This window comes from Suncus etruscus, chromosome 4, assembly GCF_024139225.1.
Source record: "Suncus etruscus isolate mSunEtr1 chromosome 4, mSunEtr1.pri.cur, whole genome shotgun sequence".
Taxonomy (NCBI): domain Eukaryota; kingdom Metazoa; phylum Chordata; class Mammalia; order Eulipotyphla; family Soricidae; genus Suncus; species Suncus etruscus.
Window position 1 is genome coordinate 87,115,089 of NC_064851.1, and position 12,466 is coordinate 87,127,554.

The 12,466-nt window shown below is 37.2% G+C and overlaps 1 protein-coding gene across 1 annotated transcript; it reads right to left on the reverse strand.

Annotated features, from left to right (window-relative positions):
* Window positions 1-261: 261 nt before the first annotated feature.
* On the reverse strand, window positions 262-11,120 carry FAM162B (family with sequence similarity 162 member B). Its single transcript, XM_049771376.1, has 4 exons — window positions 10,939-11,120; window positions 10,685-10,793; window positions 7,472-7,580; window positions 262-360 (listed from the first exon to the last, which is right to left on the reverse strand). The coding sequence occupies exons 1-4, from the start codon at window positions 11,108-11,110 to the stop codon at window positions 262-264; spliced, it is 489 nt and encodes a 162-aa protein (XP_049627333.1). The 5' UTR covers window positions 11,111-11,120.
* Between the last annotated feature and the right edge of the window lie 1,346 nt (window positions 11,121-12,466).

Sequence of the window (12,466 nt, forward strand, 5' to 3'; positions counted from 1 at the left end):
GTTAATAACATATGTTATTAATATAGTGGCCTATCCAGTGTATACATACAATCATTGAGTAGAATATACTTATCTGTACTTTTCTTAATTAGATCTCAAAAAAAAGCCTTGATAAATAGAAAAAAAAAGAAAAGAAACAAGACTACTTGTCACCAAAATAAAACAATGGAAAATATATTGTTAAATATTTTCTTTTGAAAATGTGTTATTGTTGCTGAAAATAGTGATAATATTCTGATGAATTCTTTTTCCCTTAAAATATCATTTAGCCTTAGCCTGTGCAGCAATTGCAGCTTCTTCACGCCACTTAGCTTTCTTTGCCAGGTTCCAGCTTGTTAAGGATTCATGTCGTTCTACAGCCTTCAAAAAAGAAAAACAGAGCATTGTGACTCCAGGAGGAAAATATGGTTTTGATTGATATTCTTAGAACAGATTCTCCAAATAGAGGAAAAAAGTAACTGAAAATATTTCACAAACAGTATTCATGAAAAATAATGTGAAAATATCAGAAAATGATATTAGGAATATCTTCCCACTTATCACACTTAGACGTATTTGCTGGATGAAATGCATAACCAAGTTATTCATGTACAGAAATAGGCTCAAGTACAAGAAAGAAATTTTCAGGTATCAACAATGGAAAAAACTGAAAAAATATGAAGTGGCTGGGAATAAAAATGTATTAAAATGTATTAAAATGAACTCAGACCTCTCTTTAAAACCATGCACAAAGGTCAAGCCAAAATGAATTAAAAACCTTATTATAGACATGAAACCAGTTCATCAAGGAAAATGGAGATAAATAAATAGGACTACATTAAACAGAAGCTTCTTCACATCAAAGGAAACACTGAATAGATCAAAGACTACCCATAGAATGGGAGAAAGTATTCACCCAATGTCTATCAGATAATAAGATATACAGGCACTGATAACATTTAGCAAGAAAAAAAAAACAGTTCCATCCAAAAATTGGGAGAAGAAATGAACTGATATTTTCTCAATAAGGAATACAGATGGCCAAAAGACCATGAAAAAATGTTCCACATCACTAATCATCAGGGAGATACAAATTAAAATAAAGATGAAATATCTCACCACAGAGACTGGCACACATCACAAAGAATAAGAACAACCAGTGCTGGTGTGGATGTGGGGAGAAAGGTACTCTCATTCAGTGCTGGTGGGAATGCTGACTAGTCCAGCCTTTCTGGAAAACAATATGGATATTCCTCACAAAAAACTGAAAATTGAGCTCCCATATGATTCAGCAATACCACTTCTAGAGATATATCCTAGGAACACAAAAACACAATACAAAAATGCCCTCTGCACTCCCACGTTCATTGTAGCACTATTTACAATAGCCATAATCTGGAAACAACCCAGGTGCTCTAGAACAGATGAGTCCTAAAGAAACAGTACACAATGAAATACTATGCAGCTATTAGGAAAAAAGTCATAAAGTTTACTTATACATGGGTATATGTGGAAATGATGGTGAGTGACATGAGTCAGAGGGATATAAGAAAAAAAAGATAGGGGGCCAGTGAGGTGGCGCTAGAGGTAAGGTGTCTGCCTTGCAAGCGCTAGCCAAGGAAGGACTGCGGTTAGATTTCCCGGCGTCCCATATGGTCCCCCCAAGCCAGGGGTAATTTCTGAGCACTTAGCCAGTAATAACTCCTGAACATCAAACGGGTGTGGCCCGAAAAAAAAAGAAAAAAAAAGTAGGGTAATAATATCCAGAAACAGTAGAGATGAGGGCCAGGAGGACCAGTCCATAGTAGAAAGCTTGCCACAGATAGAATAGTTTGGTTAAGGTAGCGAAGCAACTACTATGACAATAATTGTTGGAACATTGTTCTGGAGAAAAATGAGGTGCTAAAAGTGAATAAAGTGATATGCATGATCCTACTCTGTCATTAACAATAGTAAAAACCACATTATTGCAAAAGGAAAGAGAGAGAAAATTAAAATGTCTACTAAGAAGCAGGCAGTGGGGAGGAGGCAAGGGAAAATAGGGGCATTGGTGGCGGGAAACATGAACTGGTGAAAAGGTGGTGTATGTTGTATCGATGAAACTCAATCATGAAAAAATTTGTAACCACAGTGCTTAAATAAATTATATAGTATATTATGTACATATGTATGTATGTACGTATGTATGTATATATGTGTGTGTGTATATATATATATATTTTTTTTTTTTCACTCGGAAGTACTGGGAAATTTTAGTTTTAACAACTGGGAGCTGGGAGTTCATTGTGTTTACTAAGAAGCAAGACCAGGAATTGGATTTGGGCTTGAAGCCAAGTTACTATTAAAATGCTGAAGGAGACAAGAATTTCTCTCACCAGCATAAAATTTGAAAAGAAAATAATATATTTCTGGAGGAAATCATTTTGTGAAAAGTAAAGATGGTCAGAAAGTAAGCACTGTAGCTAGAAAACAGGGGAAATATCTAAATGCAGTCAAGTATAAAGGTACAAAAACAGAATTGAAGATAAGCAATAGAACAGAAAGTTCAACATACTTTCATAATAGGAGGAAACATAATTAGAAAAGGGGATCATATGTAAAATTATGACAGTTTATATTTTTAAAGTGAGGGAATCTAAAGGTCTTCAGGATGAAGTGTATACAAGTCCTTAGTAGGTCAAATTAAAGTTCCAAACACTGAAATGTGCAATATTTCTTACTTAATATATTCAAAATAAAGCATTTGGATATATTTCATTTGTCATGCCAACTAGTTCTTTCTGGAGTTTTAAATCTTAGTACGATCTTTCGCTTCCATTTTCCTTCTTTAACAACCTACTTTAAATGCTACAACCTTCTATACTCCACCACTTTAAATTGCTAGAATTCACTTCCATTTGTCATAGTAAGATACATGTATTACTTATTTAGGTTGAAAAGAGACAACAGTAATGAGACCAGAAGAAACTGCAATAAACTAGGCAGTACATAAATGATTTGCTAACAAAGCTGAAAAATAACAGAAGAGATAGTGAGTGGTGACCCAAATAAATGGATAGAGTTTAAAGTCAGAATTGTTGATGTGGGGGCTGGAGCAATGAAGTGGTAAGGTATCTGCCTTGCCCATGCTAGCCTAAGACAGACTGCAGTTCGATCCCCCGGTGTCCCATATGTTCCCCCAAGCCAGGAAGTAACCCCTGAGCATCACTGGGTGGTGGCCCAAAAACAAAATAAAGAAAAAGAATGGTTAATGTGTGATGATTTAGGAGCAGCTCACATAAAGTTAAGTTGACATCAACTCACATAAAGACTTGTATGAAAGAGATGGCTCAGAATTGTTTAGGGGAAAAGCTCTGGAGTTCAGTGTTTGATGTCAAATTTGAGATATCCATTCCAGGAGAAGAGGAGAGAGCAATGTATCAATGTGTGTAGGGAGAGGAGAGTAGGGGAGAGTCAATTGATAATTACATTTGCCAGTCAGTGAATTACAAAATATATTTAAAGTCAGAAAAATGGATGAAATATCCATCAGATCAAGTAAAGTATATAGAAGGACAAGGACTGTTTTATGATAACATCACACTATTAAGCGGGCCAAGAATGTGGGAAGAATCAGCTAGGAAAAATCAGTAGTTACCAGCAGAGATAATAAGGGAATGTGACAGTGCCATGGAAACCAAGTGAAGATGTTTTGAAAGAAGACTGATGCCAGTGCTCTCATTTTACATATTTCTAAGTACTACTGTGAAAGGACAATGAATTCCCCAACAAAGCAGTAAATTGTTTTCTTTGATTAGACTACGCTAGTGTCATATAGACATTTACAATTACTTATTTCCATATACACAAAAAGTATGTACCTTCTAGCTTTGAAAAAGGGATATACAGGTTAACCTCAATTGCCAGAATTCCTGTAGAATAGTGATTTATACTAAGGAAAAAACTATGGATATACGTACATTTATATGTATATGTAACTATTAAACCCAATAAAATGTGTTTTTTCAGTTCAGTAGACTAAATTAAGCTTGAATAAAATTTTCAGGGACAAATCTATTCAGTAGGAGAAAATCTTTTTTTGTTGTAGGTTTTAGGTCACACCTGGCAGCGCTCAGGGGTTACTCCTGGCTCTGTGCTCTGAAGTTGCTCCTGGCAGGCTCGGGGGACCATATGGGATGCCAGGAATCAAACCAAGGTCTGTCCAGGGTTAGCTACGTGCAAGGCAAAGGCCCTACCGCTATGCTATTGCTCTGGCACCAGGAGAAAATATTTTTTAATCAAAATAATTAAGTGATCCCCCAAACACTGCTACATCACCACCCACACATCCAAACATAATGCCAAATTGAATCAAAATACTCTTCATGTAGTGTGGAAACAATTATAGTCCATTAAGGTAGAGAAATATTATTTGATCTTGAAAAAAATCGGAAAAATTGTACAAGTGTTTTATAAGGGTATTAAGAAATAAAGTTTCTCAGCTGTGTCATGAAGGTATGTACTTCAAGGGATGTTTGAGAGTAATACACTGGAGGATATTCTTGTTTTCAGTACAATGAATTAAAATATATAGGCTGTGATTATTTTTTTGCCAAAAATAAAATGGCATATTTAGATGCTCTGATGCACAATGTATACCTTAAAAAAGACTCCATATGTTACAAACTAAAAAACTTTTTCCGATTAATTTGCCAGAATAGTTGATGAACATCAGGGTCTCTAGGGATTACTAGATTAATTTCAACAAGAAACTATGAAACAATTAATAGACAAATTTTCTGTGATTTAGAAATCACATATAATGATATATTTCTGCAACTGATTTATTAGCAGTGCGTTTCAAAGATTTTAGTTATGGTGATCATAGACAAATATAAACTGAGTATATTTACTATAAATTATTTCAATTATGTCATTATATAAAATATAAAATTAATCTTTTAATGCAAATAGGTTATCCTCATTATATGTACATTGGGGAAAGTAAAATATTTTTGTCACAGGATACAATTTATTATAAATTAAATAAAAAGGGAGAAATATAAATTGTAGCAAATGCTGAGAAATTTAAGATCATAAAACAAATCATAGGGCCGGAACAATAACACAGTGGTGAGGCGTTTGCCTTGCATGCAGGACAGACCCGAGTTCAAATTCTGGCATCCCCAAGCCTGCCAGGAATGAATTATGAGTGCAGAGCCAGGAGTAACCCCTGAGCGCTGCAGGGTATGACACCCCCACACCAAACCCCCCTATATAAATCATGTATATTCCTTAATATCAGCTGATAAGATAAAAATCTTGACTATAATGACAACAGCATCTTGGTAGATGAATTAGGTTAAAACTTATCTAATAGAAGGGCCGAAGCGGTGGCGCTACCCATATGGCGTCTGCCTTGTATGTGCTAGCCTATGAAGGAGGTTTAATCTCCCAGAGTCCCATATGGTCCCCCAACCCAGGAGCGATTTCTGAATGCAGAGCCAGGAGCAACCCCTGAGCGTTACCGAGTGTGGTCCAAAAACAAACAAACAAAAAACAAAAAAACTTATCTAATAGAGAATGTGAGGAGGGAAAATGAAGACAGTATGTGCAGGTAATTCTACTGAAAAGAATTCTCCCTCAAAACTAACACACTATTATAACCAAGACAACTTTGGGGGTTATTTTTGTTGTTTGTATCTTTTTTACATAAACTCTGGCTATTGACAAAAATTTATATTTATGTTTGAAATATGACTTTTCACCTACAATAAAGCTCTCTTTCACCTCAAATCTCATTCCTAAAATTAAATAACGATTCTAATATGTTATGCTAGAATAAAATCCTATTGTGTCAATTTGATGAGAAACTATATGCATTTCTGGTTTTCTTTTTCAGTTTTGGGAAGCCAGAACCTGCAGTTCTGTGGTGCTATATTCAGCTCAGAAGTCACTCTCAGGAGGTTGTCAGGGAACCATGCGGTATCAAGGATAAAACCAGGACCTCCCTACATACATAAAAACCAATGCTTAGATAATTGAACTATCTCTCCAGCTCTAAATGATATATATTGAATTTATTTGGGAACGTATGACTTCAATTCTAGAAACATTAGTTTAGCATAATTTTATGCATGAACTTTTGAAGGTCTATTCTTGAGGTAAACTACCTCCAATATGTAGTGGTGTTTTTTTTTAATTTGTTATTGCTGTTGTTGGTTTTTGTTTTGAAATTACTAACTTTTGGTAGAAAGTTGTTTTACCTAGGTAGGTAAAAAGATCAAGAAATTTAAATAGTCTGTTTTTTTATGTTTAAGTGTTCAGTAAATTTTTAATATTTTCCAATTTTATAGGAATAGTTTCTAACATTAGTTCTTTGCCATACTAACAGACATGAATTTTCTATATTATATTAGGAGTTTACTCTAGTCCCTATGAAATCATCATTGAGCTCAATAACTCAGCTCCTTAACCTGGGAAGTAAAGGAAGAATGGTAATTGATTTATAGAGGATAGGGAAGATGTAAGGATCCAACCTATCAGTTGTGTGACATGTTTGTCAAAATCTATTTCCAGTTCCAACTGTATTACTGAAATGTCATATTCATAAATAAGAAAGTCACAGTCAACATCAAATACGTGTATTACAGTGCCACAGAAAAGGACACTAAAAATGGAGTGTATTACAAAGAGAATTTCAAAATAAAAAGGCATGATTAGGAATAGAGAAATTAAGATAAAAAAAGAAGACTCAAAGACTATGTTACATGTCTCCAATACTTGTGGACTATTCTGTGATTTACAAAATAACTAGCAGATAAGGGAGACCGAAAACAATGTTAATGAAGGAATTAGTTCTTAATATCAATAGTAAAGGGATTAAACATAATGTATCCATTGGAGATGGCACAGAAAGATAGCACAAAATATATACAAGAGAATAGACTAAGCCTTGGTAATTTCTCTTTTTCATATCTATTTCATCATACTGTATAATAGCTAACTGAATTTATGAATTCAAGGCCTCCATGCCCTGGGGAGACTTCCAATATATTCCACAAGGATCAAAGATTAAAAACTGAGTTAATAAGGATCCAAAGCACAAGATGGGGCCAACAGGCAGGACAAAGGGACCATAGAGAAATATCAGAAGGGGGCCGCAGTTGGAAAAGGATTGGGAACACTGATTTTAGGGATGATTTGTTTAAATAACTTTGAACATCAAAGAACAAAAATTAGCTTCTTGTGCAAATTTTAATTTTTTTATTTTTTTAAGTGGAAACAAACTTCTGACCAAAGTGTATATGCTACATAATACTACTGACCAAAGAGTTAAATTGATGACTCAAGTTTATAGTGAAAAGTTTCTTTACCAATTCCTATATATATGAGTGGCTCTAGTGTCTAAAGAACTATTGTTCCTATATATAAAGAATAACAATTTTGAAACTGAGACAAAAATCCTAATATTCCTTAAATTCACAAGTATATATTTCAGAGCATTACTCACTCTTTTGGCTGAAGCTATCACTGCAAAGCAGGCAATAATGGTGAGTCCAATCATTATGTAACAAGCTTTCACCCGAGCTTTGTTTCTTGCAGCATCTATCATTTCTGGCCTACATCAAGAGGTATAGTTTGTTAATTATATAGCAGTAGTATGGACATATTACTGGTGTAATAAACAATGATTTGTTACATGAGAATGATTCCACACATTTCCTGAAGACAAACCAAAGATACAAAAGATTTAGAAGTGCCAGTCTCATATATTTATTGTTCACAAACCTTAAACAAGTAATTTCAGATTTAATTAATGTTAACTACTATGAAACCAAACTCCAATATAATTTTCTAACTGCTCAAAATTTTAATACTGCCTAACTCTTCATCAGTTTTTTCCATTTGTAGGGGGAAAGGTAAGAATTAAAGTTATCATGTATATTGCTTACACATGTGTCCCTGTGTTACAAAGTACCCTCTACTTTAAATTTTGAACAAATTGATTTTTAAAACATTTTTGAGAATGACCGAATCGATGGTAATTTCTGCATGAAGTTTTTAAAAACGGTATCAAAATTTAGCAATTGGGCAAAAACAAAATTTTCATAAAATCTTAGTTTTCTTATTTTTACTTTAAAATTTGATATGCTTGCTTGAATAATGGACAGACTAATTTAATAATAGAAACATATGGATGTTGTGCAAGATTTTAGCAACACTACTTACAAAGTAGTGCATAAAAGTGATCATCCCTTTATATTTAAGTAATTTGCAATCATATAAGAAAATTTTAAACACTATGAAAGAACTTTGCTTTGAAAATGATTTCTGCAGTTTAAATAGACTATAATTAAATATTTTTAAAAAATACACTAGAAAAACACGTGGTAATTTCCCTTTCAAATAAACAACTTTTCCCTTAACTTTTCCATTAGTTGAAAAAGTACAGAAAAATATGTTGGTTGTTTTTTCTAAATGTTATAGAGACTGATCATATTGTGTTAGTTTCAAATAGGAGAATATGATGTCATCATTAGATTATACTATTACATTATATTATTAGATTATATTGACTTTTATTCCAGATGGAGCTAAAAGACCTGATCTTTTTATCCATCCATCTGGTTTTGATTTGTTAAGCCAAATTAATTTAGCACTGAAAGAAAAAAATCTGCCAAAAAAATCTGTAAAAGTGTATGTATGGTGCAAAAATTATAGATCAATTTGTTAATTATTTGTCCATTAAGAGTATAAAAGTAAAAGCTGCTTACACTTAATTTAACAGTAATCTGGCTCCTTAAAAACAATGCCTAAAATATTGGAGAAAATAATGAGATGAAAAGTATTTCAACTAAAACTACAAGGCAGTAAAATATCTTAAGCTCTATGTATAAAGGTAAATTTTTCTGATTATAATGATTTTTATGATGATAATAGAGAAACCAAATTATTTATGTAAAATGGGCTTCTTCCAACAGATATTAATGCAGTTCTAGGAACCGTGTATTTTAACGTGCACTAATTGTGTAAATTTCGTATCAGACCAATTGTACATTTAAAATTTTCCTCTTATAACCAAAGAACTCAAAATCCAGATGAATATGAGGTAATTTTAAAGTTTCTTTAATTTCATTTACAAAATGCATAAAATCCTCTGGCACTAATGAAAATTTGCAGCCAAAACTTAAGAAAAATAGAGCCTTTCTAGAATAAATTATGGCCTTAGGCTGCTTATAATTTTTAGCCCACATATCTCAAGAAAACAATATAATATCAAAAATCATATCTGCGATTAAATAAATGTTAAAATTCTATGTCCATTCCTCATCTGAGAAGTTGATTCAAAATGGGAATAAAAATATTTGAGAGCTCATTTGGGTAAACAGTTTCCATCATGTTTTTTCCCCATTTATTTGAGATTCTTTTGATGATACACTAAAAAACAATACGTAGGCAAAATATGCAAAACAAAATATAAGCCCAATTTCCACTCTAATCCTATATAAAATATCTGAAGTATACTCTAATTTGTTTTCCTATTTGTTTGTTTGTTTGTTTTTGTTTTGGGGTCACACCTGGCAGCGCTCAGGAGTTAATCCTGGCTCTATGCTCAAAAATCGCTCCTGGCAGGCTCAGGGGACCATATGGGACGCCGAGATTCGAACTACCGTCCTTCTGCATGCAAGGCAGACACCCTACCTCCATGCTATCTCTCCGACCCTTGTTTTCCTACTTTTAAGAGCAGTTTAAAAATACTAGACTGATTTTATTCTTAGTACTTCTCTCCTTCTATATGCATTCCTTTGTTTAAAATGTCAGGAAATTTGGGGATTTGACCTAAACTAAAATTGTAGGTGGTATTTTACTGAGGAGTTTACTTCCAGCTCCATCCCACCCCCAAGTTAGTTTTCCTGGAAACATTTGTTAGACTGAGTTTTATCATTTCAGGAAGCTGTTCTCAGGTTTGGGATAGTGCAGAGGCCACAGGCAAGGATGCTTTGAGTGAATCTCTGAGTCATAAAGCCGCTGCGCTGGAGGCTCTGCCCAGTTCTCCCCAGAACAAGTGGTCGCTTGATTCATTGTCAGAAACTCCCAGACCTCCCAAGAAGCACGGTTAAGGACCCCTCCCCACCCAGTACTTGGATGGAGCCTAGAAGCACAGCAACCCTCCCCTCTTCGGAGTTCTTTAATCTATTGGGGCTCACTCGGACAGCCCTGTCTTCTCTTTGATCTAAATGCTCCACTACTGCTTCCCAGCTTTCTAGTGGGGTTACCCTCCGAATTTCTGCGTTTTCTTTCTGTGTGTGGGTGTGAGGTGGGTGGAGACCGGGGCACATCTGGCAGTGCTCGGGACTTACTCCTGGTTCTGCAGCCAGGAATAACTTGGCAGGGCTCGAAGGTACCTCATGGGTGTCAAGAATTGAACCTCGGTTGCCCTCTGAAGTCAAACGTCATGCCTGCTTTGTACTATATAGCTCTGCGTTCTCACTCCACTTTAAAAATCCACCTTCCCGGGGCCCATAAGACCCGCCAAGCTGTTCCAAGTCCAAAAGGCAAGTATCCGACTTAGAGCGGCAGGTGTTAATGATGAAGCCGCTGCCGCCTTCGGTTCAGGGGAGGCTCATTTGGGGGGTCGACCCGTTCTCAGTACCCTTCTCCTTGGAGCCATCCCCGCTCCCAGCACGCGCGCACCCAGGGCCACACTTCTGGACGCACTTACGGGACCCGAAGCGGGATGTCCTCCATGGCTTTGAAACGTCCGGTCCACAGCAGAATTTTTTTGTCAAATTGCGAAGGCTTGAGCTCGGCCGGGACTCGGTGAACCTTCCCTGCAAAACAGGACCGGGATGGAAGAACGCACGGACCCACCACGCCAGAGCTCGGCTCAAGCTCGCACCCACCCTCCGCCCCCAGACGCTACTCCGTCCCGCAGCAGCCTGCAACCCCCCGGGCTGGTCCCCGGTCGCCACTCACCCGGACTCTGGGGCCCAGAGCCGCTGGGGGTCCCGCCACTTTTGTAGCGTGATAGAGTCGCAGGGGAGAGAGGAAAGACTGTGCCCCCCGCAGCTGCTGGCCGCATCCCCGGGGCGCAGCGGAGGAATCGCCCCAAGTTTGGGCGCAGAAGACACCCTACCGCCGCCAGCATGCTGTGCCAGTTTCCCACGTCCTCCGCCCGAATGTTGGCTCCCCCCATCCCTGCCCCGCCCAGTCCCCGACGCTCCCCGGGGAGCTCGGGAAGCACAGCTGGATGGAGCTTCTGACGACAGCGCACTGGAGTCCAGGTCCCCACCCCCGGCCACGACCTTGGGCCAGGCAATCATGACCCTAGGGGCCAGACCCTAAGCCAGACCGGCTCAAGGAGCCGCCTGCTTGGAGAGGACCCATTTCTGAACTGTTCACATCGATCGGTTAAGTAGAAATGGTTCCTTTGCACCCGGTTTTCACCCTTGGGGTCCACTGTTTGGTGCCCAGTATTATACATCTAAACCTCCACCTCTACGAAAATCCTTCAAGTGCAGGAAAATTTAAATGTTAATATTTGCCAAGTGCTTGTGGGAACAGTCAACAGATTTCTTATTTTCCCCAGAGCTGGCTTCTTTGAAGTTACTGCCCTCCTCTACCAAACTTAATCTTCTTTTTCTAGGAAAATACTTGCCTATCCACAGTAGTTTTGTTTTTGTTTTTCTCTCGCCCTTTTCATTTCTTTCACCACATAGTCACCAATCATCCTTCAAAAGGATCCTTTTCTCTGCCTTCCACTATCTGTTCTCTACAAGGCTGCAGAAAGGGTTGAGTTGAGAGAATTTTGTATTCTTCTGGGATCTAACTGAGAATCATACACAGAGCCAGAGAAAAAGGTTTGCAGGGCAGTTGTGTACTTTGAAGCAATGGGCTATTTCTACCTAGTTTATATTGCTGGGACAATAAGCACCAGTCAGGTGAAAACACTCTAGGATCTAAAATCAGGCCCAGTTCCCATGTTTCCTGTCTCTGGGGTTTCTTATGCAAACACTGCTTAGTAGGATTTCCAGTTATATCTTTTCTTCTTGTACTCTGGAACTTAGAATCTAAAACTCTGTAACTTAGAGTTTTTCGCAGTGTTAAAGAGGATCAACTAATGTCTCAGTAAGGTAGTATATATTACAGGGGTAAATGTTTAAAGAACACAGTTTGTCTTTAAACTAAAACTTAAATCCCTGGTTTGTAATTTAATAGCTGCACTGTTGAGGCCTGAAAGATATTTATGGAGTTAAGTTGTTTGTCCTGCAAAGGACCATCACCAGAAGGAACTCAAGTAAAAAGCCTGGAGTAAGCCCATAGCACTTCAAGCATGACAATCCCCCCCCAACCCCCGAAAAAGAATTCTGGAGTTGCGGACTGAGTGAGAATAGTTCAGTGTTAAAGGGATTTTGCCTTGCCCCATAAGTAAGGTGTTACTTTTGGGGCACTGCCATTTTGAATCCCTAGCGTCACAACCAAGTATGCATCTCTGACACTCTGC